The following is a 27,711-nucleotide window of genomic DNA, read 5'->3' on the forward strand; positions in this document are numbered from 1 at the left end:
AAGTAAGCCCTAATCATGCGCATCAGATTCCCATTGAACTTCTCCGTTAACCCATTACTTTCAGGGTGATAGGCAGTGGTTTCCTTGTGTTTAATTCCACAGATTTGCCATAACCGTTTCATGAGCTTCGATGTAAACGACGCGCCCAAATCTGTGATTATTTCTGAGGCAAATCCCATCCTGGACATATACCCCACCAAGGCATCTGCCACTGTGTTAGTTTCAATGTTAGTCAAGGGAATGGCTTCAGGGTACCTCGTGGCATGGTCCACAATGGTGAGAATGAACTGGTTCCCCCTCTTTGTGGCCTTGGGCAAAGGTCCCACAATATCCACCCCTATGCATTTGAACGGAGTGTCAATCACAGGCAAAGGGCACAACTTCGCTTTGGTTCTGTCACGGTTATTCCCCTGCCTCTGACACACATCACATTGTTTACAGAACTCCTTGATCTGCTTCCCTATTTCAGGCCAGTAAAAATTCTGTGTGATTCTCTGCTGTGTTTTGTTCACCCCTAAGTGCGCAGCAAACATGTCAGAGTGCCCCCTTTGTAAGATCATGGGGCGATACTTTTCAGGTACCACTAGCTGACTTCTGATCCCATCTCCCCCTTTTGAGATATTCCTCAGGGTCTCTCTATATAAAATTCCCTTTTCCTCTCGAAATCTCACTGGGGTTTCAGGTGTTAGCTGGGCGTCTGTCACCTGTTCAAAACACTTTTGGAGAGTGGCGTCTGCCTTTTGCTCTTGGCCAAATCGGCTGTCTGTGGTTAAGGTTTCCACCACAGCTTCGGAACTCCCCTCTGCTTCCGTCTCGGGCTCTCCAGTACCCCCCTGAACTGTCCCCGTGGTGGCTTGTGAGCGTGTAATCACTAGCACCCGTTTCACATGTTCAGCCAGGTCATTTCCCACGAGCACGGCTGCTGGCAGAGTCGATGAAATCGCTAGCCGCCAAACTCCCCTCCAGCCTTGAAAGTTCACAGGTACCTCAGCTACTGGCAGCGAGATCACCTGTCCCTCAATCCCTGCCACCTTTATGCTCTCATTTGGGATGATATACTCCCTAGGAATAATATCTGGATGGCACAGGGTCACCTGGGAACACGTATCCCTTAACCTCCTATACTGATGGTCAAGTATTCCTACGTCCACCCCTGCGCTTTCAAACAACTGCGAATCTGTTCTCACTAGCAAGCAGCGCTTGACCTCCACAAGAGGACCATTTTCCTCAGCCTGATCAGCAGATGTAACTGTTCCAGATTGAGTAGCCATGGCAACAGGCCCCCTCAGTGGCAAGGAGCTTTGCTCTTTCTGGACACAGAACACAGCTCTTGGCTTGGTTCCACTCAAATCATGAGGCACATTTCCTTTTAGCTGCTTTAATTTCTCACACTCTGAGATTAGATGGCCCTTTCCTTGACAGAAATAACACTTTCTGCTGTATTTTGAGTCTTCCTCATCTGATTTTGGTTTTCCCTCCAAAATCTGAGGTCTTTGTTTCATGTCTGAGGGCTTCCCTTCACCATGGGCCCCTCCCATTTGCTGGTTTTTCCCTGGTCCCTGAGAGTACTTGCTGTAGGTTTCTTTAGGTTTGCTTATAGATTTCCCCTCACCTAAGGGCTTTCTTATTTGGGAAATAAAATCTGCGATCTCGGCTGCTTCTGCCACAGATTTCGGTTTCCTTTCCCTCACCTGGAACTTCAGTTCCCCATTCAGGACTGAATAAAACTGTTCCAGCGCTATCAGGTCTTTGAGCTGCTGGAAGGTCTCTGTCCCCTCCTGAGATAGCCATTTCTCTAGCAGCCTCACCAGTTGGGCCCCCACTTGGGTAAAAGTCTGCTCTGGTTTCTTGGTGAGTGACCTGAATCTTTGCCTCAGCTGTTCCGCATTTATCCCATGTCTGGCAAACACCAGTTTTTTAAACTCAGCGAAATCTTTTAGCAGTTCCTCTGGCATCTCTGCATAGACTTCTGCCAGGCTGCCACTGATTAAAGATCGCATAATGGTCATCTTCTCAGTTTCCCTTACTGAGAAGTCCACAAACGCTCTTTCCACTAGGGAAAAGAACACCTCAGGGCAATCTCCCTTGTGGTACACAGGGAATTTCTTCAGGTCAGTTTTAGACAATTGGCCCACCTCAGAATCTCTATTGTTATTATTGTTCTGATTCATCAGTTCCAATTTTCTTAACTCAAACGCCATTTTCTCTCTCTCCAATTCAATTTCAAATTGTCTTTGTTTCTCTCTCTCCCTTTCCTGTTTCTCTTCCTTTTCCCTTTCAAACGCCATTCGTTCTTTCTCTAATTCGAATTGTCTCTGTTTCTCCCTTTCCTCCATTTCCCTCACCCTCAGTTCATGCTGTTGGGCTAGGAGCATTTTTCTGAGTTCTGGGTTCTGTTCTCCCGTGCTGTCATCCTGCACTGAGCCAAATTCATCCTCAGAACCTTGGTCTACCTGGGGTTCCCTCACTTCACCCATTTCTGCCATTTGGCTTCGAGTCAAGGGCATAATCCCCCCCCAGACAGGCTGCTTTCAAAAGTCAAGCCTCAGAATAAAGCGACCACTTTTTTTTCTTTTTGCCTCAGAACCAGCCTTCTATAGATTGCTGCTGTTCTTTCAGCACTAACTTGCAACTGTTGCCAGCCAGAGTCCACCCCCCTCTGCTAGGCCTCTCAGCAGACAAGCTAGATCACTGCTACTTCACTCAGCTTTGCCTCAGCCTTTTTCCCGCCAAAACAGGTTGCCTCAGAGCTCCCTAATCTAGTCCCCAATCTGAGGTGGCACGTTCTTCCACTAGCGTACCTCCCCGTGAGGTAAGCCTAGAAGATTACCTACACGCTCTCAGATTGTCCCTGACTAGACCCCCCTTGCTCTGGGCACACTTGCCAAGGCTTTGCTGGACCACTGGACAACTGGACCAGTCGTATCCCACCGCTGCCACCAATCAATGTGACAACCCCAGACCTACTGGGATATGCCACAGTTTCACTAAGCTGCCACCAACCATTCCCTGTAAGGAGTCACACAGACCAGGAATGGATTTTTAACAAATAAAGGAATAAGGTTTATTTAAATAACACAAGGGAAAATAAAATGATCAAGTGAATAAGATACAGTAACGTGGCTTAGTCTCAATCATACATACACCAGTTTGGTTCACACAGAACACCTTTAAATAAAGCACAGACCCTGAACCTATCAGTTCTGGCTACCCATAAAGACACCTGAACCTATCAGGTAGGTACTGACTGACACACAGTAGTACCCTGTCTGACACACAGACTCCCACTCCAGCTTCTTCTTCCCAGCTCTCCTAACTTCTCCACACAAGCTCCACATATATATACAGTACAGCCCCTCCTCCTGATGTCCCGCCTTCCACTCCCCATAGGATGGAACTTTCCCTCCAACCCATGACAGACAGGTAACATCAGTGCTGTATGTAACAATGATTACAAGTTTTGCCAATGACCAATTATGGGATTGCCTCAGACTATCTGTGTCCAAAATTTCACAGGCTAAACAGAGACCATTTCTAAGATAAGTATTTGGAGAGTTACTTTTAAGAAGAATGGATACAATCATACAGAGAAGCTATCCATGGCTGAATAGTCAAAAGACGATGCTCTGAATCTCATAACATCAGTGTAGCTCTATTCATTGCAGATAGTGTCAGTATATCATTATATTAATTCTTCTTCAAAGTAACATTCCAGGCTCTGAATTGTGTCTACAGCTCACTCAGTGGATGTTTTCAGCAGTCTTAGAGATCTTCCTAACTATTGTCCAACTATACATTCTATGTACAACTGCCCACTGACATCTTATAAGGCGAATGCCATCCAGTCATGTTATATGAATGGGACTGTGTCAAATATTTGTAGCTCTAATATTTTTGGAGCTGACTGGATAACTTGGTGAGTTCATCCAGTCTGGCTTTCCATATGATACAATCACACTTCTTCATTTTGGCTTTATTTTTATAAATAAATCATAACATGGTATATATAATATGTAGTTGCTCCTCTGAGGTTATAATTACCTCATTTTCAGACCTGCTAAGGATCTGATGGTTTTTATCATGTCCTGTGGTAAAACCATAGAATTCAAAAGGGTATATTTTCTTTTTCACATGACTGTATGTTCTATGTACAGTTAAGGGGATAAAGCGCACCTTTGTACAATACCTTCGTCTCCCAGAAACCATTCTGTTTCTCCACATTCTGTCCCAACGATAGCTTCTTGTCCACAATACAAGTTATACATCATGATGACCAAGTGCTGAGGCACACCCATTTCTTTCTTGGATTACTGTGTAATCCTCAGCCACAGTTATAATCCACACATACCAAAAGAAAGCACAAAATTCTATGTCTAAAGCACTTCACTGATTTTGCCTTAATTTTCAAAACTACATGTTTGAACCAGTAGGAACATCTTACGATGAAAAGCAGATATATTTAATTATATGATTCAGCAGATTGTTCTACATGCATGTGTATGACCAGAGGCTGGCCAGAGAAGTGAGTGGGAAAAAGCTCTAATGAAAATCTGAGCTTTACCACTTACAGATGAGTGTATTTTCATCTAGCTGTGCTCTGTGACTACTACAACTCACCGAACAAAAGAGAATGGCAGTATAAACCTTGTGGAGAACCATGTTTAAGGACCTGCAGGAATCCAGGAGGAAAATGTGACAATATACCATACAGTTTGGAAGGTGAGCTTGACACCATTTTGTTTATTCTTATAAAACACATTGGAAAGGAAGCAAGCAGAGATATGGAGAATGTGATCTGTTTCAGGGGTAGACGTTTACCAAAGCCAAAGACCCACTGTCTTGAATAGATGGAAGGTGAAATGTGTAGTCCAAATTATGAGAAAGTAATATATGCTATGGAAGCACTTATGTTTCCCAATCACTACCTACTAGACAATCCATACTAAGATGGCAGCTTTATGAGGCCGACCAAAAACACATGCAAGCTTTTGTGATTATTATCTCCTCATCAGGCATATTATAAAAATAAGCTGAGTATGAACTTTAACTTTTAAGTCCTTGAAGTCTGCATACTTGTCCTGAGACTCAACACTAATTCTTGTTCCTTACAATATAGTAAGAAAAAGTTACCCCTTTGTCAATCAATGACTATTGGGGGGGGGGAACCAAAATGAAGTTGTGTAGTCATTGCACAACATAAATGTAGAATAATGTAACATCTTTATTAGACCACTAAAAATTCTAATAATTGATGCAAGCTTTCATGGATGAAAAAATCTTGTGAATTTGTGAACAGTGCAGAAAAATTATGAATGTCTCAATGTCCCAAAAATTCATGACAATGTCCCAAAAATTCATGGCAAAAGTTTGCCAGGCATCCTCTTAAGGTGGGGAGGGGGAGAGAAAAGACAACACATAGAAATAGCAATCCTCAACAGAATACTAGGATAAAGTTTAGTTTGCTCAAAATTGTTTGACTACTGAAATGATTTTTTCCCTGTTTGCTCCCATGTTAGGCTGTTTTCCCGTCTGTAGTGCTGAAAAGCCATATTACGATGAAGAAAAAAGAGAATGTGTTTCAGTGCTTCAGTGTACCTCATGGTAGGTAATTTATCATGGACTTCCTAATACAGATGGGTAATTGAACAAGCATAGAGAGAGGGCTGCAGTAACCTAAATAGTGGCATCATCGGGATTTTCACTTCATCCCTGGAATATCTGTCCCTCTCTATGTAAAACATAGTCTAGAGGTGTTTTCAGCTTTTGAGGTGTTTAGAAGGATACATACAATAGGGTTAAAAGATTGTACACACACACAATATTGAATGTTCTATTAGATTCAGTCCTGTATGTGTATTTGCAATTTTTAGGCAGTACAGAATTAACTCTCTCCCCTCCCTCCCCATTTCCTACAGTGATCCAAAAGAAAGACTCTGCATGAACAAATCAAATGGTAAGATGCCTACTGTTAGATCAAAATAGGTTTTATTTCTGAAATAAAAGAGGACGTGGGTTTACACAACCATAGGTAATTTATGATGTGGGAGTCTCCAGACTTTTGGGTCGGAGTGCCCCCTATCCTGGTCCATGAACATTCTCTGTATGCAACGTATGGCAACTAGAACCCACAAAACATCACATTTACTAAACAGCCATAATCAGCTGGCTTTCTCTGAGTTAATCAGGGAATCATTAAGTGAATATATTCCTATTGCTGACTCCCAAAATAGCTTCTTTCTTTTGGCCCCAATACTGGGCCACACAAGGCTTCTCCAGAAGCCCAAACACAACGGGAGCTCCAGAATGCCTCACAACAAATCATATCATATACATATTTAACCACAGTTAAAAGCCCAAGCTCATGTACTTGTACTCTCCATCTCCCCTCACAAATAAAAGACCTAGACAGGTATTAATCCTTTAATGAAAACTGAACATTTATGGGGTGGGGTGGGGTGGGGTGGGGTGGGGAGAATTTTGAATACCAAAGTTTAAATTGACTCTTAAATTACTCTTCTTTCTTTACTCCTACTTGTTGTAACAGATCATTCCTGATCACATTTTCAAAATTGTCCCTTTAGATCTTTTAGATCTAAAAGTCTATAGTTTGCTATATAATGGTCCTGAAGCAGGTCTGTGTTTCTGGAATATATTTCTACCCACCCTTGCCTTCACTACTAATCATTCCCCTCTCCACTTTCTCCTTGATCTAGAGTGTCTTTGTTGCTACAACAAGAAAACATACTCCTTGAATGAATTAATATATAATAAAACAGTTGGGGATATGTGCTCTATAGCGATCTGTGGTCCTGGTGGAAACATCATTGATACACTCAGCCCATGTGGTACATTCCTGACAGACATTCTTTATGCTTGGAAATCAGGTACTTGCCTTGAACATCGGATGGGCATCATGTATATCAGGAAAAACTTCCTAATTGTTAGAGCAGTCCGACAGTGGAACCAGTTACCTCGGGAGTTGGTGAATGCTCCAACACTGGAGGCAATCAAGAAAAACTTAAATAATCACCTGGCAGATATGCTTTGATTGTATTCCTGCATTGAGCAGGGGGTTGGGCTTGATGGCCTTGTAGGCCCTTTCCAACTTCATTTTTCTGTGATTCTATGTTTGCTATTACAGGTGTTTGATATAGAGATGTGGTCCAAATCATTTCTAGGGTATTGGTCCTGCCCTATACAAGCATTCATGTTGCATAAACAAAGTATCCCTTGGCATTTTAAGAGCATGAGAAATCCTCCGTATGCCCAGAGCTCCATGAATGCATTAGAAATGTTACTGTGCATATGGAACTCCTGAACACTATCAACCTGTAGAAGACAACAAAGATTTGTTTAAATTAATCTGATTCTTAAACTTGGTCAGAAGGTACTCAGTTAACATTATCTACTTCACAACTATCAATTGTGCTATCATTTTAAACAATGAAAGTAAATGTACAAAAACATAATGCTAATGATTTGGTTTGATGACATCTCAAATAACAAATATTATGTTTAAAATATGAGAGCATTGGAGAATTTTGCTCCTAACTAAATTTGCTCCATAGAAATAAAATCCGGTAATCAATGTCAAAAATATTAGGTTTTCTTGCAAACTAAGATATATGTCTGATATTTTGGAACTGAATCATAATTAATCTTTCAAAGCTCTTCAAAGTGGTATTTGGGGATGGCCTGCACAAGCCGACATCTTCATTCCCTCCTTTCCCAGTCAACTCTCAGAATCACTGAAAAACCGTAACTTGAGAGCTAGAGATGGTTAGTAACCTCCTGAATGAGGTGGGTTGTGAAACAGAGGGTGTGGGAGAAGGATTAAATCCCTGAAAATCAAACACGGGCACTTTTGACAAATATGAACTCTATCTGCAGAATGCACACTCACCTGGTTTGAGGGATTACTCATTTTCCTGTGCAGATAAGCAAAGCCGGAGTTAGGAAATCAGCTTTGGCAAACTGCCTTATTTGAACACAGTTCACATAAGGGCCTGCGTATGGCCCTTCATGGCTATGTCTCCTATGGTTTCTAAGGATTAGATTAACACAAGTAGAATCTCCTAGATCTGTCTGTTATCTGAGTAACAAAATATACCTAAGATTAGAAAATAATTCTATAAGCAGGTGCACAATAATCAAGATAGAAATAATTGTACATAAACAGAAATAACATTGAAGTAGTAGTTACATGAATAACTGCTGGTCAGAATTTATAGCTGTATTGTTAAACTCAAAGCAAGATGCCCAAATCAAATGGTCATATATAAACTGGAGATGAAGGGCTAAAACAAACACAGATCCCTATTAGTTTTTCTTAACTGTAGAGTATACACCGGACAATAGTGTTTCATCCAGTGATCCTGTCATTCAGTAGAGATAAAACGCAGGGTTAAAAAAATTTATATGTTGGATTAATCTATGCCCCATTAGTTTCTTTGGTCTTACTTCTATTACAAGACTAGAAAGAACAGGATGCTTGTCCATGCAGTAGGGGGTAGGAAAATAATGTGTGGCTTATTGTGAAGCACTAATTAAAATGATATATATAATTCAGCAGAGCATGGCATGATGTTCACACCTCAGACATTTGCTCCATCTCCAATTCCAAGATCAGGTGAAGATGTATGAAATTTATGAAGTAGAGGACAGAAATAAAATTAATATTCATACATGAAGCACTGTGTGTTAACATTAGTGGGAAGGTAATGGTGCTAGTTTACTACACTTTAAAGACTAATGTATGTATTTAGCATGAGGTTTTGTGAACTGCAACTCCTTCATCAGATTCCTGGAGTGTCAGGCAGCATATACATAAAACAGTAGTAGGGTGGGGCAGGCATGCAAAGAATACCAGCAACTGATGATCATAAGATTATTATAACACTGGCCATTATTATAACACTGGCCACCTCCACTGGGAGGTGACAAAGACATTGTAGTACAGATAAGATTTACGCAAAATAAATTATCTTTGTCCATCCCTAAAATAACAGAGAGTTTAAGCTCTCAGTAGGTTTGGAGGGAAGGAAAACAAAAGATTGTAGACAAAAGGCCAGATGTGTCATTATGAATGTTTATATTGTTGTTACATGGTCTCATCATTAGTATTCATATTTGTGTTCTAATAGTGTTGACTGTTGAAGAGACTATTGAAAGGGTTGACAAGAGTGTAAGGATAAACAATGCTTCAAGCCCTGAAGATTACATCTGTTGCCAGCTGGGGTCCTGGAGGACATTCATGAGCTCATATACACACAAATGCATCTCCCCATACTTCTTGCTAGAGTCCTATCCCTTAACAATCTCCACTGGTATCACTGTTTATCCATTGATACTATCAGTAAGTAAGAAGACACTGCCCTCAGCAACCAGGGAACAGTGGCTTCCCACCTCAGGGCTCTGGGAGTACGGGTGGAGTGTTGCCAGAAGAAATGGTTGTAACCATACCATAATGAGGGATAAATTGCTGTCCAGTTTCCAGTTGCATGTAATACACTGAAATTAGAAAAAGACCTAAAATGGGGCTGGGCAGCACCAGACTTACTGTATATTGCCTCACCTGGCTTTTGTGTCTTTTAAGGTTCCACCACCACTGACATTATCTTGTTAGTTTCCTTGAATGCTATTTTTTATTTAAAAAAGTGGAAGGGCAGGATAAAACTAAATAAACCTTATCCAGTCCAGAATGCAGAAAGAGTGATTCTTAGTCAATTCTCATCATGTGGCACATGAAACCAAGTCTCCTTTAGGAAGGCAGCAGCTTTGGCAGGGCAGGTTGGCTGGTTTCTCTCTCCTTCAGAAGGATGCACTAGTTTGAGGTGCATGTGGGTCATTCAGTATTCTGGTAGCTAGGTTGAATGAGGTCACAATGGCCAATGTGGTGCCCCAGCATGCAGGTAACATTGCCCAGTCTCTTTTTCTCTCAGTTTCTCTATCTCTCTCATTGAAGAAAGCAGTATTCAGAAGATGTGATCATATTCCACACACACACACACATGCACACACTGAGGCAGGAAGATGTAGGACCATGCGGTCAGTCTTAGACTTCTCCTTTCTTAGTTGTGCAACAGCACATGAGCACAGTCTTTCTCCTGGTGGGTGAGTAGCTACAGCAAGTGTGATCCCAGTGGCCTCAGGGTTTCTTTTGCTAAAATAGTGGTAGCATCTGGACATGTAAGTAGCAAGCCCAAGTCAAGGAGATGAATATAACTCTCATGACATCACCACCATGATTATAGGACTTCTACTTATTACAGCAAGTTACTCAAGGTGGGCTGGTACCAAAAAAAGAAAGAAAGAAAAGAAAAGAAAAGAAAAAGGAAAAAAAATGAGGTGGTGAGAAGCAAAGAGGCAGAAGGATAGTGGTAAGACATGGTAGCAACTGATAGAATCTACAGGAAATTGGCATAATTGGGGAGAATCTGCAGGAAGCAGTCAAACCCATAGGTATTAATATGGCAACCCAAATATAAGAGGGTTTCAGCTTTCAGTGTATGTTCAACAGGGATAATAGGAGGAGGAAAATTCAGTGGCACAATGTGGATAAACTACAGAGGTGGGCAATATTTTATCATTCAAGAGCTGAGCCAACATGTCCTCCTAGTTTTGCTGCATCATTTCTAGGCAGTTGAAACCAGGTGTCCATTTAGATGAAATGGTACATGGTGGCATGCTGCAAACTATGATAATACCCCTGGATCCTTCCTCACCTTGCCTCCATGTGTGAAGGAAAAGGGAAGGAAGTGATGGAGTGTATCAGCCTTGGCTTTGTGCCTGCTTATTGTCAAAATGACATAACGTCCACTTGCATGTAGCATCTCAGTGTTGTTTTGTGTGTTTATGCTTTGAAATTACTACCTACCTCTGAAAATGTATTCTGTAACATAACCAACTCTTGGTAAAATGGCATCTTCCATAATTCAACAGATGTAAGGTTAAAGCTGAGATGTGTTCCTAGCCTCATTCAAAAGACAGACAAAATAAAAATCACTGACATTTGAAGTGTCAGATTAAATTGGACGGATTTCAGTTCCTCCACACATGCATGTGGAAAGGAATACGTGAAGGTGTAGTCAGTCAAGTGGCGCTACTGCTTATCTTCTCTTTCGGAAAGCTTTCAAATAAAATTTCAATTTTGACTTGTTTTAGGAAAAATGTCTCCCACAACCGCACCAGCAAAACAAGAAATTAAAACCACTCCATGCATATGTAATGTAAATGGACTGCTGATAAGTAATGGTAAGATAGTCGTATTGTCATACAGTATTTGAAATCACTTCTGCAAACTTAATTTGTATTTATACTATATATTTCAGAATCTCTACAACTATACATGCTTTTCCTTCTTTTTTAAAAACCTGTAATAATGCCATTTTAGCTATTCAGCTCTGAATATCCCTTAGGTCTTCCAAGTTTGCACACCCCAGAACTAAAGCTATAAAAACTACTGCTTAGGACTGTCCAGAGTGAATATATAATGATATTTCTAAAATGACGACCCTGTGCTCTATAATGGTGCTTGTCTTGTGACCGCTATAGACGGTGTTACTATTTTTATTTTATTTTTTTAGACAGCAGCCAGTTTGTGACAATGGATGCTTCAGGTTGGTGTATTTATGCTTTTTGCAACAAATCCTGCCAGACTGAATTCATGTTTGGGGAATGTATCTCATTCCTTAACATTAGCATTGCAAGCAAAGTTGCCACGATGTCCAGCAGGCCTTGTAAGGGAGATGTTCAAAACTGTGAGAAGGAGTTCCTTCCTTATTCTAGAGTTAATGATGTCCCTGCATTTACCTCTGGGTCTGATTGCACTGACCTTATTCCTCCTAGAAAGGTGAGTAAGAGACACTGTTGATAAGCCAATGAAATAGAAGATGTTGTCCCTTTTGATCTCAATATTATAATTTATATTGCGTAACAAAATTGTGAGAATTAGTAATGTTGCAAATACTGGACCATCAGGTGCAGGGCTGGATCCTGCATGGGGCAGAAGGGCGCAAATTACTTTTGGGGAGGTAGTAAAATTGCATCTTGCAGTGATGTTCAGCAGGTAAAGGCTACAGCTGTGTGGTTCACTGTTTCAAGGTAATGTTTTTTTCCCTCTGCTACATAGGAGCACCAGTTAGTTAAACCAGTTAGTTGCTACTTTGCGAGTGTACAGTCAATCAGGGCACCAGAGCAAAGAGAACATGGCCCATTTATAGCTCCATGTCCCTCAGTGCCTGTGTGCTTTAAAAAGGCACAATTGTATTGCTTTAGCTCACTGTTATTCCATTTGTTGCCTTTATCTACTCCCCCCAAATAGTGATTGTACAGTGACAGGAGAGGGGACTATACCACATTACTATTAAGTTGAACTGGTGGACTGCTACAACAATCAAGATTGGCTAGTTGTGCTAATATCTCTTCTATGTGTATCTGTGCAGGGTCAAAGGGGACACTTTCCTCCCCCATGAGTCCTAAATATATTTATCATGCTAATGTATGTTGACAAGACATTATTGTAGTAGTGGGAATTTTTATAGCTTATGCTAACACACCACTATGCAGATTTGCCTCCAACCCCTGGAAAACCTTCTGTGGATATTCTTGACCTTTCCTGCTTTTTCTTTCATTTTATACCTCAATAGTTTCAAGAAATATGGAAATTTGGAAGCTGCCAAATTGCCACTTGTTTGGGTGGAAAACACATTAAAGTATCTGACGTGCAGTGTCCACCCCAAAAGGCCAAACTCTGTGTCAATGGACTACCACTTGTAAAAAGTCACGATGCATCGGGCTGTTGTGAGGTTTCTGAATGTCAGTGTAAGTGACTTTGGAACAAAGTGCTACCCTGTACAATGATGAGGTTAGAATAATTTCTGAAGTTCTATGTGATTTAAGGCAGAGGTGCTTGTCACATACAGCACTGATGGTACCTGTCTGTCATGGGTTTGGAGGGAAAGTTCCATCCTATGGGGAGTGGAAGGCGGGACATCAGGGGGGAGGAGCTGTACTGTATATATATTTGGAGTTTGTGTGGAGAGTAGGAGTTGGAGTCTGTGTGTCAGACTGAGTACAACTGTGTGTCAGTTAGTACATACCTGATAGGTTCAGGTTTCTATTTAGGTAGCCAGAACTGATAGGTTCAGGGTCTGTGCGTTACCTTAAAGGGTTCTGTGGGAACCAGTCTGTTATATGTGTGTGATTGGGGTTATGCCACGTTACATTATCCTATTTACCTGATTCTTTTATGTACCCTGTTTGTTGTTTCAATAAACCTTGTTCTTTTGTTTAGTAAAATCCATTCCTGGTCTGTGTGACTCCTTATAGGGAATGGTTGGTGGCAGCATAAGTACATGGTGGCGTACTCCAGTAGGTCTGGGGTTGCCACAGTGCTTTTTTGCCTGAGGGCCACATTATCTGTGGAGGGGGTACTGTGTGCCAAGCACATTGGCGCCAAGGCCAAAAGAGGATCAAGCTAACTTTCGGGACCTCTTATCCATATTCAGACACAAAAATGGGCAAACTCATTCCCACTCCCGCTTTGCCACTGCTCTGCAATTTCTTAATCACCAAAGCAATGGCAAAGGCAGTAGAGAGAATGTGCAGAGGGATATTTTAAAATTCTGCTCTGTGCAGTCTGTGCTACTACTCTACTACATTCGATTGCTTCCACAGGAACTGTCATTTCAAGTTGTCCAAGGTGACTTGAGGCAGCAATTCCCACCTGAACCATCATCTATCACCCTTCAAGAATTTCAGCCAAAAAGGCAAGAGATGAACAAAGTTTCTAGGAACCTACATTGCAGTGCATGGTAGAAGCCTTGAAAGATTGTCTCCCTGCACAGCCAGGTTCCTTTGCCTTTTCCAAAGGAGGGAAGGGTTTTAGAAAGGGGCAAAAACAATCTAATGACAGGAGTTTGATTTAATTATCATAGAGTAAGAGAAATTTCACATACAGGTATGTAGGTAGAAATTAAAAACATACAAGCATGACTATAATTTTGGAGATATTTTCGTGAGTCTCTGAATGGATCCAACAAGAAATTTGTCTGGCAATGAGCAGTAATTCGAGGGCATAACAAATATTTGCAATTTTTCTTGTTCTTGGCAAAAAGGGGGGCATATCTTGATACTTCAGGGAAACCCTCTAGAAAAAAATTGTCAGCCTCTGTGATTTTTTTTACTCTTGCTCAAAAGCAAAAGACCAGCCCTCTGTTTTCAACGTAATCATCATTAGCTAAGTGAGGCTTGTGCAAACATCTTGCCTTTTGGGCAAAATGCAATGATTTGCACAAAGTACAACTTTTGTACTGAGCAGATTTTTTCTGAATAGAAACTTTTCATGCAAAACCCACTTCTGAGATTTTTTAAAAAAAACAATCCTGAAATGTGGGGAGAAAGCATGAAAAGTCTTGTAATCTCACTCAATGGAGAGGAAATGCTTAACATGTTTCCATTACACCTGCAAGAATTCAATAAGTGAAAATTTGGATCCTTACTTCCCATCTCATGGGTTATGTTGCTTGTGGAGTTCCGAGTGCTAGGAGAAACCACAAGTGTACAATGCAACTTAAAATAATATTTGGATAAACTCAAGTTACCACTCTTGTGGCCCAGATTTTTAATACAATCTATACACTTTTGAGATAGAATGCTGGAGTGTCTATTCTATGTATCGTTTAGACTGGCTCCAAACCATTGTCGATAGATGATAGGCTTACAGAGAGAAGATTGTCTGTGCTATGTTAGAATCATTTGTAAGCAACTAGGCACAGCACAGTTCATACAATGGTAAATATTAGGATCTTGATATTTTGCGTTAATATGATACAAATGACAAATGTAGCTTTCTAGGGCAGCAAAAAGGAATATTTCCTAAGAGCTAGATTTCTTTGCAAGTCTACAGGCATAATGTGGCAATAAAGAACCAAGGACTAGGAATGGGAAGAATTTCATTTCAGTCCATTTTAAGAATTCATTCATTCATTCATTCATTCATTCATTCATTCATTCATTCATTCATTCATTCATTCATTCATTCATTCATTCATTCATTCATTCAACTTCTATACTACCCATCTGCCTACCAAGGCCACTTTGGGTAGCTCACAACACAGTGAAACAAAAGACAACACTTTAAAACAAAACTGAACATAGTAACTGTACAAGAAACCAAATTAGTTGGTTGTTGTAGGTTTTTCAGGTTGTTTGGTCATGTTCTGAAGGTTTTGCTTCCTAACGTTTCACCAGTCTCTGTGGCTGGCATCTTCAGAGGACAGGAGTTAAAACTCTGTCTGTGTTCTGGTGTAGTGTGTGGGATAGTTGAGTATTTATAGCTGTGGGATCAGCTTTTTGTCCTTTTTAGGAGATTGGGTGATTAGGGTGATCAGGGTGGTTTTTTTTGTTATGGGTGTATTGTTGTGATAAGGGGGGGGAGATGGTCTGTCACTGTGATTGATGGGTGTCGTTAGCTAGTCTTTTGTGTGCAGTGATCATGGTCCTTGTGGCTGGGCAGAGTTCGTTGACCTTTTGCAGACTGTTTCAGTGCTGGGAGCCAGGCTTTGCTGAGTTTTAGACTTTCTTCTTTTTTTGTTCTGCTGGTGTTTGTGGATTTTAATGGTCTCCCTGTTCAGTCTAACATAATGATTGCTGGTGTTGTCCAGTATTTCTGTATTTTGAAATAGGATTTCATGTCCATCATGTTCACCTACTGCTGATTTTTCCAGTTGTTTTAGTCTGCAGAGCCTTTCATGTTCTTTGATTCTGGTGTAGATGCTGCGTTTTGTGGTCCCAATACATACCTGGCCACAACTGCAAGGTATCTGGCATACTCCAGTGGTGAGGGGGTCCCTTTTGTCCTTTGTTCTAACTCCTGTCCTTTGAAGATGCCGGCCAGAGAGACTGGCAAAACGTTAGGAAGGAAAACCTTCAGAACACGTCCAAATAGCCTGAAAAAACCTACAACAACTATGGGATCCCAGCCATGAAAGCTTTCGAGAATAAACCATATTAGACCTATCAAACCACACACACACACACACAAAACTAAAAATAATTTAAAAGGCAAGGTGGTGGAACAGATAGTATAAGGGCTGAAAACCCTCTGCCTATGATGATGTAAACTATGGGAAAGCCTGTGTAAACAGCCGTGTTTTCAGAGATAATTTGAAAATTCCTGGTGAAGGGGCCAGGTGAATTTCAGGCAGGAGATTATTCCAGAGGTGGGGGATGACCACTAAGAAGGGCTGGTTTCTGGTTTTCTCTTTCTGAACCTCTCTTGGGGTGAGTAACCTCAACTGCCCAGCCAGGGGAAATGAGGTAGGTCAGGCAGATGTTACTGGATGAAAAATTTGTCATAATTTACTAATTTCTTCATTTTGGTGTAGACATAACTTGAGGTATAAGAAAACTGAACATAGGAGAAATGAAGATTAACACATTCATCCACCGAGCCCTTAGACTTAACTGGCAAAAGACCCTAATCCCTGTTTAAGTCAAAGAGATTGCTACCCCCTTTTTTCCCACTAAGAAATTCTTCACTTTGAATATCTATACGACAGGCTGTTGTCCAGCATAGTTCTCCCTGTGCCAGGATCAGCCATTCCTGTGGAATTTGTCTGGTGCAAGTGGGGAAGAATTCCACTTAAGTTCATTTTTGAAGACTTCACCAATACTTGAAAATTTCATATTTAGAGCTTTTGAGATTTTAAGATTTTAGAATGTCAATGAAAGAGGAAATAAAACAGATTCTCCTTACCAGAGATATGTTTTGCATTTGGGATGTCTACATTAACCCTACCTGCCACATGTTCTTAATTGTTTTGGTGCTATGCACACTGCAGATACCTTCCCTCCAGTGCATCTTTAGCATCTAGACTGTATGTGTTAGTCTGTATCTGATGGACTAGTGGATGGGAGGACATGATAGGCTTTTGATCCATCTCTGTGACTCATTTACTCTAAATTTAATACCTTTGCTTGTGCTTTTTAGGTGCTTGCAATGGATGGGGGAATCAACACTATATCACATTTGATGGATCCTATTATACTTTCCATGGGAATTGTTCCTATATTCTCATGAGACCCATTAGGCCTCACTCTCAGAACTTCTGGATTCATCTGGACAACCACTACTGTGCTGCCTCAGGCAGGGCCATTTGTTCAATGGCACTCTTCATATTTTACAACCACTCTACTGTCATTTTGACGCGAGGGACTGGAAATGGAGAAGAAGTCAACCTGGTAAGGCATCATTCCCATAAAAACAATTTTCTGTCGAAATAATGAACACAATGGGCATTTAAATAGGTTTGGGAAGAAAATGAGAGAAAGGTTAGGAGTGGTCTACAAAATGTTCTGTGTCTCCCCCCCCCCCCCCGATACACAGATTTATATTCTGTGGCTGAAATCCAGTAATAAGTCACAACTAGAGTAGGCCCATTGAATGGGGATTTAGTCAGTCAGGTAAAGATAAAGGTAAAGGTACGCCTTGACATTTGTAGTCCAGTCGTGTCCAACTCTAGGGGGCGGTGCTCATCCCGTTTTCAAGCCGTAGAGCCAGCGCTTGTCGGAAGACAGTTTCCATTGTCACTAGGCCAGCATGACTAGGGAATGCTGTTTTACCTTCCCACCGTGGTAGTACCTATTTATCTACTTGCATTTACATGCTTTCGAACTGCTAAGTTAGCGAGGAGCTGGAACAAAGCGACGGGAGCTCACTCCGTCGTGTGGATTCGATCTTACGACTGCTGGTCTTCTGACCCTCCAGCACAGGCTTCTGCAGTTTAGTCAGTCAACTCTTCTGCAAAGGCCATAGATACAGTGGGTCTCTTCTAATTGTGATTTACTGCTGGATGTCTGCCAATGAAATAGTTCACTAATATATAAATATGCAACAATAACAGTGCATAATATGTTCTCATATCCTGTTAGCTAATAATTCTAAAATATTCTCACAGATGTCTATTAAGGAGAGAGGGAGGCTAAAGGAAAGAAGAATTACTTTCCCAAAGATGGCCAGTAAATGTATTTTGGCAAGAGGGAAAAGGGAGATGCTTTTTCCTGCCCATTGCTGACAGTGCTTATTTTGTTTTTCAGCACAGGAGCAATTGACAAGCAAATACTTACTTAATGAGCACTCACTGAATAATTTCTATGACCAGCAATGATAAGTGACCCAATTACCTTCTTCATGGTCCAATCCACACTATGAGCCTGAAGTGCTTCCAATTTTGTTTGTACTTTAGATTTAGAGTGCTCTCTTGCTTTAATATTGTAGCTGCACTTAGGGTGTGACCACATATAGAAACAGGTTATGATTTGGACTGTTTGTTTAGTGGTCTGCTATGATCTCTTTCTTTGTGATCATATGACATACAAGGAAAAGCATTCCAGTCCAACCTAAATCTATGCCCAAGCTGAACATTTGGTCCAGTTACAGAGCTGCTATTTTATTTATTTATTTATTTATTTATTTATTTATTTATTTATTTATTTATTTATTTATTTATTTATTTATTTATTTATTTATTTATATGCCGCCCACACTACCCAAAGGTCTCTGGGCAGCTTACAGCATTTAAAATACAATAAAGATATGTGACAATTAAAATACAATTAAAATATATTTTGGAGGCAGGATGAAGCAATTCCCTGGCAGATGGAAGGGACACTTTAATTAAGATGGCTTCTATTAATGTGACCCTTTCTGGTGTTATCAGGTGCATGCCTCCAGCAGTCACCTGATCCCACCCTAATCTTCCTTCAAAACTATGAATAAAGATGGCACACATCACCACACATATTATCTCCCTGCCTCCATTTTAAGTAGTGGAGGTTTTTTTTAAAAAAACTACTGTGAAAGATGCTTTCACCAGAATTGGGGAAAAAACTTATTTGAAAATGAAAATAGTAAACTGCAAAAGATTGAAGGAAGATATGTGAATGTGGACAGTGCTAAGCTACTCCAATATTATGGGGTTCCTGTCCTTTTTAAAAAACAAACAACATGTATTTGTCAAGCAAACTTTCTGGTGTCAGCTGAAATTCCCAGGTATTTGCTCAGAACTTCTTTGCTTCTAATTCACTGTAGGAAGACTAGAGTTTTGGAAAAGTTATTGTTTGGGGCAATATTTCCAGAATCTCTTCAGTGAGCATGCCCAGTGGCCAGGCTGGTTGGAGAATTCTGACAGCTGGAGCCCAAAAATGTAATATTTCCAAAGTTAGAGGAAGAGTCAAGAACAGCTTGTACTGAGGAGGCCACTTCCCCCTGAAATTTTTCCTGTTTTTTCTTTTTCTTTTACCATGTTCTCTCTCTCTCTCTCTCTCTCTCTCTGGTATGTGAACCACTCCTGCCCAGAGTAAGTTAGAAAAATATAATATTGGTATGGCTGACTCTTCCTCCTCCTCCTCCTTACTTTACTTTTTAAGGACAGATTTTAATTAATTTTTGGTGTTGTTTTTAAGCTACTTCCCCCACCCTTTTTATCTCCTAGAAAGAAAAATCATAGTTCTGTCTGTTCACTGACTTATTCTGCTTCTTCCAATTTCTTTTTAAGGTTCTGTATAACAATAAAGAAGTCACTCCACATTTTTCAAATGATGGCTTTGATATCACCACCTCTGGTCAATATGTCATGGTTAAAATACCTGAAATTGGGCTTTATGTCACCTATACTCGCCTTGCTTTTTATATAAGCCTACCTTTCAGCACTTTTTATAACAATACTGAAGGACTATGTGGTAAGTCCTTCATACAGATGGGCCACTGGAGGCACCAAATGACTGTGTTTTTTATTATGTTAGCAGTTCTTTGTTGAGGATGCTAGCATTTTCATTTAAAGAGTTGTGTGTGCAGGAAAGTTTGGGAGAAAGGAGACAGAAAGAATTCAGAACTCCATTGTCATCTGCTTTTATTACATTGTAAAGAGGAGGTCAGAAGAACAAGTTCAGTAGCAAATGGTCATAGCTCACTGTGGGGGGGTTGGAGTGAGGATAAATGAGATTTTTGGAAGGGCAGGGGGAGAATCCACAAGCAAAGGTGGTTCCAGCAAAGAACTGAAGGGTGGTTATATAAGCCCACTAGCTGGTCACTTTTCTTTGTGTTAGACAGTTTAGAAATGGTTATGTCTTCTCGGCCTTGGCCCAAAGTGATTGCCTTATTCTGGCCAGGTACATGCAACAATAAAAAGGCAGACGATGCCATGAAAAGGAACGGCAAGATTGTAGATTCTTTCACAGAGATGGCAAAGGATTGGAAAGTGATGGACCTGGTCACGAGACACTGTGATTCAGGTCAAGACCCAAAACCTTCTGCAAGTGAAATGTCACCTTCCAAAGCAGACGATTGTGCCATTTTGCCTCTTTGTAAACTTATCTGGTAAAGTACAATTTCATTCCCAGGGTGGTTATTTTCTTAACATCCAGGTGTTATGGTAAATCAATTCAGTGGTTGTTTTTTAAATCTGTAGATAAAATTATAACAGCAATAGGTATAGGCATTTTTTTAAAAAGCTGCAAACTGATTAGAATCCATGCATAATCAGTTAAACAGAAATAAATCTGCAGCACAATAACACAACAAAGAATTTTAAGCACCTATTGAAAATGTCTTTATGTATATAATAATGCAATACAGAATTCACTGATAAATGTAATGTGGATATATTTTAAACATTTTTATGGATAACTAGTAACTATTTTTAACGTCTTAAATAGACACCTTGAGAATACTAACAGAATTTGCACATCAATCATTAAATCATTTAATATTTCACTTGCTTTGAAGATGTTTGTTCATATTAGAAATAAAATATGTTCTTGGGTTTGTTTTTGTTAAACAAGGAGCTTAACAGAATGCCACACAGCCGTCCCCCCACGGCCTTACTATGATGCCTGTATTATGGATGGATGTACCTCACCAAAGCAGAACAGTGAATGTGAAAATCTGCGGGCCTATACAACCTTGTGTGGCTTCAATGGGATCTGTGTGGAGTGGAGAAGCAAAACTGACAGGATGTGTGGTGAGCTTTAAGGCTTCCCACAAGTGGGTTATTGAATTCATTCTTTTTTGTTATGTTTGTGTCATCAAGTTGATTCTGACTTATGTTGACCATCCCAGGGTTTTCTAAGTATGAAATATTTGAAAATGGTTTATCAGTCCCTCCTTCTGGAGAAATTCTGGGGCTGCACAAATTGCCCAAGGCTGCACAAGTGGCAGAGCACGTAATCCCATTAATACATGCTTCAGGTGATATCAGCTGGCCCTTCTCCTAGGAAACATTGTGGAGATTTGGATTTTTTGAGATATCATGTTATTTCTGTTGCATATTTGAAGGGATTTATGCATCAAGCTTTCACTCGATGAATTTTGTTCTTATATAAATGAACAAAATTCTCACTTTCTAAATCTGGGTGTTAAAATGAGCAATATTGCATCTCTACAAGAAGAGTGTGAAAAGAGAGCCAAAACTATTCTCTCTTCTGAAAAGGTTCTAGTGATGCATACACACCTCTGGTGAGAAGACCTGGTGTAATACCCCAGAAAATCTATGAAGAGTAGGAAATGAACTGGATTATCTTTTGAGGTGGAGAAAGACTGCATAGCCAGAAATATACAAAGCTGCCTGCCCTATACTAAAGAATTTGAGGTGGAAGGATGTGTGTTTAAGTGCTTCTCCTCAAAATAAAATAAAAAGATTAGAACATGGAAGCATGGACAAGATTTAAATAATCTGCTAAAATGGGGTTCAGGGATTCAGTTGTAATTATTAAAAGCCTGCCTGAAGAGATGGGTCTTTAGCTTTTTTCAAAAGGATAAAAGGGAAGGGGCCTTCCTGATCTCCTGAGAGAGAGCATTCCATAGCCTGGGAGCTGCCACAGAGAAGGCCCTCTCTCGTGTCCACGTCAGCTGTGCTTGTGCTGGCAATGGGACCAAGAGGAGATCCTCCTCTGCTGATCTTAATCTCTGAGAAGGTGCATATAGGTAGATACGGTCCTTCAGGTAGCCTGGACCCAAGTTGTATAGGGCTTTATAGATAATGACCAGCACTTTGAATTGGGCCCAGAAATGGACTGGTAACCAGTGCAGTTCTTGCAATAGGTGTTTTATATGCTCCCTGTAGCTGGCCCCAGTCAGTAGTCTGGCTGCAGAGTTTTGCACCAGCTGAAGTTTCCAAACTGTCTTCAAAGGCAGCTGCACATAGAGTGCATTACAGTAATGCAAACAGGATGTAACGAAGGCATGTGTCACTGTAGCCAGATCTGACATCTCAAGGAATGGGCACACCTGGCACACCAGCTTTAGCTGTACAAATGCACTCCCGGTCACTGCCGAGATCTGGGCATCCAAACTTAGGGATGAATCCAGGAGTACACCCCAGTTTTCAGGGGGTGTGTAACCCCATCCAGCACAGGTAGTATCCCTATTCCCTCATCTGCCTTCTGACTGACCAGGAGTATCTGTGCCTTGTTTGGATTAAGTTTCAGTTTGTTTGCCCTCATCCAGCCTATTACTGATGCCAAGCACTGGTTTAGAGTCAAGACAGCTTCCCTGGAATTAGGTGGAAAGGAGAGATAGAGTTGGGTGTCATCCGCATACTGGTGACACTGAACTCCAAAACTCCGGACAATCTCTCCCAGCTGTTAAAAAGCATGGGTGACCAAGCAGAACTGTGAGGAACACCACAGGCCAGTGGCCATGGTGTTGAGCAGGAGTCACCCAGCACCACTTTCTGAGTTCTCCCCTCCAGGAAGGACTGGAGCCACTGTTAAACAATGCCTCCGAGTCCCATCCCAGAGAGACGGCCCAGAAGGATACCATGGTCAATGGTATTGAAAGTCACTTAGAGGTCCAGCAGAACCAACAGGGTTACACCCCCTAACCAGTTTCTGGTGTAGGTAATCCCCCAAGGCAACCAAAGCTGTCTCTGTCCCATAGCCAGGCCTGAAACCAGATTGAAATGGGTCTAGATAATCCACTTCCTCCAGGAATCTCTGGAGCTGAGAAACCACCACACGCTCCAGTACCCTGCCCAGGAATGGGATGTTTGAGACTGGCTGGTAGTTATCCAGTACACTGGGATCCAGGGAATGCTTCTTCAATAGCAGTCTCATTACTGCCTCCTTTAAACAAGCAGAGATCCTATCCTGCTGCAAGGAAGAATTTACCACTCCCCGTACCCAATTGGCCATTCCTCCTCTGATCCTTTTATAAGCCAGGAAGGGCAAGGGTCCAGCACACATGTGGTGGCATTCACCTCTTCAAGAATCCTATCCACTATTGAGATCTAATATCCTGAGATATCCCATTGCTGACCTCTTACTCTCTGCATTAAGACAGCAGACACTACTGCCTATTGTCTCTGGATGGCAGGCTAGATTAGAAGGTTGCCTTGCCCTGCCAGGTTCCTTTCTCTACAGTGTAGGCTGCATTACTTCTTTTCCTAGTCTCAGCAATACAACATCACCTATTGCTGTGGGGTCCTCCTACTCCCCTCTTCCTCCCATTGCACAGAGACAGGATGATGACAATACCAATTGTTTATGATTGCTGCTTGCAGTTGCCCTTGCTACTTGCTTGTCTGCCAAAGTTAACAGAATTGTCGTGCAGTGACATTCTCTGTGTACCAAAAGATGTGAAAAGACAACCCTCTCTTCCATTAATAGTGATGACAATTTTTAAAATGGAAGTAGGGACTTTAAATGCGATGCTCAGTTATGTAATAATTCCTAATTATTTTACATTTGGAAAATGCAAAACCTAAGTGAATACGTATACTTCAACTAATATCTGCTGATTTTTTGCAGAACATACATGTTCTCAAGACCAAATCTACAAGCCATGCGGGATGAAGGAAAGGATCACTTGCAGTAGTGGGTGAGTGATTTATTAAGTCTTTGTCAGTCTTTTATGTGATGTGCGTTTAAGATATTGGCTTAAATCTCATGGAATGCTGATGGTGTGAAAATCCCTCGTAGCACTGTTAACACTGGACTGCACAAGAGTGCAAGCTGAGTGCAAGCAGGTGACCACACTGTGCTTACACACATGTTCAAGAATGCTGTTGTGTCATGGTCACACATTCTTGAACTACAAAAAACAAAACCCCAAACCGCAAACCAACCAACCAAACAACAACAACAAAAACACACCCAAAAATGCTCCCACAAGGAAGTGTCAGACACCTCTTTGGAGGAACTTAGGAAAAATGCTGCCACTTGTGCAAATGTGAGCTGCAGAGACCCAATGGCATAGGGGGATCCAAGTCATGGTGAAAAAAAATGTGTTGACCACTAACCTTTACTTGCTGACCTGATGAGAATTCTACCTGTGATTTTTTTTTTTAAGTAGAGATGCTACAATAAGAACCATGCCTCTCAAAAATATGTGAGGCAAGAAATTTACTTAAGATTGTTATGACCCAAAGCACTCTGAAAAAGAACCCTTGCCCTACATCACGTGCTGCTTTTTGTGCCTGTCCATATTTGGGTCTATCCCACTCAGGCAAAGGGAACACATTCCTCCTCTTCTACTACTGCATCATTTTCATGCTCTTGTAAGTGCCTTCTACTTCATCAGATACATTTGGTGGGAACAAGGGAGCAGGCCTTCTCTGTTACTGCTCCCAGACTTTGGAAATCCCTCCCATGGGAGACGAGACTGGCCCCATCTTTCCTGTCCTTCCACAAGCAGGCAAAGACCTGTCTCTTCAGGATGCCTTTAAATGACTGGATGGCCAAGGGGATTTTTTAAAAGGATTAGTTTATTCTGCTGTTTTACTTGTGTTTTTAATATTGCTCTTATTATGTGATTTAATATATCTATTTAATGCTTTTTAAAAATATTGCAATAATTTATTATTTAGCCTTTAACTTTGTTTCTTTTAGTACTGTAAGCCACCTTGGACCTTTTAGGAGAAAGAAGGCATATAAATATTTTAGATTAATCAGTCGGTCAATGAAAAATGGAAGATAACATTTCCACAAGGAATCACATATTTGTTAAACTCAGCCAGTCTCCACATACTGGTGTAGTTTCAGCTGAGTTCTTAGATACCACTAGAGATATGATCCCCTTATAAATAGATCCCCTTATCTCAGCCAATGATTTACCCCTGATTCCTGCTCTTTTTGTTTCATTTTGCATGTTGTTTATAAAAAGTGTTCTGGGTTTTGTAAATATTTGATGAGGAGTTTACCTGAAGTGCCGTTTTCTTCTCTACAGCTGACAGAGAACTATGTACGGCTGGCAAGCTTTTCTTAGGAGTGGGTGGCTTCCTTCAATGTGATGATTAATATTCTTTTTTTTAAAAGACAATAACCTGTCATTTCTTGGTATAGTAAAGTATCACCCCCTAGGTCTCGAATGATATCAGCAGGAGCAGGGCAGATCTTGGAGACTCTGATTTTTCACCACTCTATGTTGTTGTTTTCTCTTAATTGGACATCTTAAATGAGGCATAAACAAGGAGTCCTAACCATCTCCAAATCCTTGGGAATGGAGGAAAATTCAGGTGTTTTTATGTTAATCATTACCACATTTAGATACTATTTTTTAAAAAGAGCTGCTTAATTGTGGTGATGCTGGTGGTAAGTGAGTATTGATGTGATTTGATCAAATGTTTTATCTGAGTCATTAAGAATAGTTTAACAATGGAATGAAATTAAATACAAATGAGTGGACTGCTCTTATGTGATACTTCTCTTTACTCTGTTCACACAATCTTACAGAAGAAATCCCAACAATACCATTCCACCACAACCTGACATTCCACAAATATTTGTTGAAGGATGCTTCTGCCCTGATGGACTGATTCAACTGAAAGACCATGACAGTGTTTGTGTTCCTGTCTGTGGTAAGGAAAAGCGATGAGTCAATGCTGTTTGTGTATAATACATACTAGGGTGGTAGACAGTCATCTAGTTCTTTCCTTGTGTACTACTTTTTCAAAGTAGAAGCATTGGGTGGGTTGTTTGCATCTTCCTGAACAATCAATCTCTGTCTACCTGCTGATTGTATGTGCATAGCTTCAGAAAAGGAAAAGACTCTAGAGAAATGTTGCATAAATTATGCCAACTATGATAAGGAGAAATAAAACCCTGCATGAGGTTTTAGTCTCATGCCACAAGCCAAGTTCTTTCACAGTGGCTTGAGAATCCTTTACATGCTATTTCATCAAATTGATACAGTCTGTCTCAACTATAAACAAGCTGTAGATGAGATTCTTTCAGCCTTGCATTTAGCATGTTTCGAATTACTGGAAACGATGTAGAAGTAGCAAGACAGCACTATGGGTGGGTGGAATTGGATCAGAAAGTAAACTACATAAGTATGAACTAAATGCCCTTTTGAATGATTCCTACACAAAGGCAATTTCTACAGAAAATTGTTAAGATTTACAGATGTGACCAATATTCTTTTAGCCATGCTTCTCTCATGCTTCTCCATATGCAGAATTTTGGTGTCTGGATTTGTATACTATATGGTTATGTCTGCACTGCAGTTCTGCAACATTCTTTCTGAAATGTCCATCTTCTAATTGTCCTGATTTGTAGGATGCCAAGAACCAGATGGACTACTGAGAGAAGTAAGCAGTACAGAAGTTAAGTTCTGCAATTTGAAACACCCAGAGGATTCAGCACTCTATCTTCATGTTGAAAAACTAGACTATTGAACACTGCAGACACAAAGCAATAACTGATGAAAATGAAGCATAAGTTAGGGTGCCATCCTGTAATCATTATGACAAGTCATGGTGGCATTAAGTGCTAACAGTATTTATTATTAATTGAATGATTTGATTTCTATAACACTCCATTAGTGTAAAGTACTATTCTGGGCAGTTGGTCGGTCAGTAGTGGAATCGATAGAGGAATCAATTGATAAATGGATCAATGGCTGCCACTGCAGCATTTAAAAATATTCCCCTTTGAAATTTTAAACCTATTTTCAAGTTAACAAAACCCCGTATTAACCACATTTTACAGTACATAATCACTGCTTTCCTTGTCAGACAGAGATGATCTATGTTGACTGGCTTAAGCCTTTAAGGCAGGCTTGTCCAACCTGTGGCCCGAGGGCCACATACGGCCCAGGTCAGCTCGTAATGCACCCCAGTGCAATTTTTTATTTTTAAAGAAATTCCAAAGTTCCAAGTTACACTGCCGGCGCTTGCAGCCGGAATGTGGCCCGGGGCACGTCACAACAGTAGAGGGGGAGAGAGGGAAGGAAGGAAGGAGTGGGAGGGGAGGGGACAGGGGGCTGTGAGACTGCATTGTGCCATCCCTGTCAATAGGTGGACCCCCTCCCAGCCCCATAAAGCTGCCGGAGTCAAAGCTGGCAGCCTCTGCTGTCTGAGATCGCAGCTGCCGGTAAGCGCGCTTGGAGTGGGGCTGCGGAGGACGGCTAGCGCTGCCTCCCCATGCGGCCCAAACCAAATGTATGTGCGGCCCAAATGAGCTTTTCATCTAATGTGGCCCAGGGAAGGTGAAAGGTTGGACACCCCTGCTTTAAGGCCTCTGGAGTAAGTGATGAATATCAACATAGCAAATAAAATAAAGTAATGAATATATAGTCCTCATTAGAGTTGTCTTTTCCATACAAAGTGTGTGATGTCTGCCACAATGCCATATCCCATATCTATTTAAAGATCCCATTAGAAAAACATTTCCAGAAAAACATTTTCAGATGTATGGACTGTTTTGGTTAAC

The 27,711-nt window shown here is 40.9% G+C and overlaps 1 protein-coding gene across 4 annotated transcripts in view; it reads left to right on the top strand.

Annotated features, from left to right (window-relative positions):
• The window catches only part of LOC110089507 (mucin-5B), a 78,489-nt gene that overhangs the window by 43,629 nt on the left and 7,149 nt on the right, over positions 1-27,711 (top strand). For 2 of the 4 annotated variants that reach the window (XM_072985639.2, XM_072985640.2), the window contains exons 25-39: positions 4,591-4,719; positions 5,517-5,601; positions 5,916-5,953; positions 6,714-6,884; positions 7,669-7,779; positions 11,164-11,253; positions 11,586-11,851; positions 12,648-12,822; positions 16,994-17,244; positions 19,560-19,743; positions 20,173-20,380; positions 20,845-21,023; positions 23,809-23,878; positions 25,732-25,856; positions 26,557-26,588. In XM_072985639.2, the coding sequence (XP_072841740.2) occupies positions 4,591-4,719; positions 5,517-5,601; positions 5,916-5,953; positions 6,714-6,884; positions 7,669-7,779; positions 11,164-11,253; positions 11,586-11,851; positions 12,648-12,822; positions 16,994-17,244; positions 19,560-19,743; positions 20,173-20,380; positions 20,845-21,023; positions 23,809-23,878; positions 25,732-25,856; positions 26,557-26,588 (2,114 nt within the window). The remainder of the gene's footprint in view (positions 1-4,590; positions 4,720-5,516; positions 5,602-5,915; positions 5,954-6,713; positions 6,885-7,668; positions 7,780-11,163; positions 11,254-11,585; positions 11,852-12,647; positions 12,823-16,993; positions 17,245-19,559; positions 19,744-20,172; positions 20,381-20,844; positions 21,024-23,808; positions 23,879-25,731; positions 25,857-26,556; positions 26,589-27,711) is intronic. The other 2 variants (XM_020812621.3, XM_072985641.2) reach the window with 2 other exon arrangements.

The sequence above is a fragment of the Pogona vitticeps genome, chromosome 1, assembly GCF_051106095.1.
Source record: "Pogona vitticeps strain Pit_001003342236 chromosome 1, PviZW2.1, whole genome shotgun sequence".
Classification (NCBI taxonomy): domain Eukaryota; kingdom Metazoa; phylum Chordata; class Lepidosauria; order Squamata; family Agamidae; genus Pogona; species Pogona vitticeps.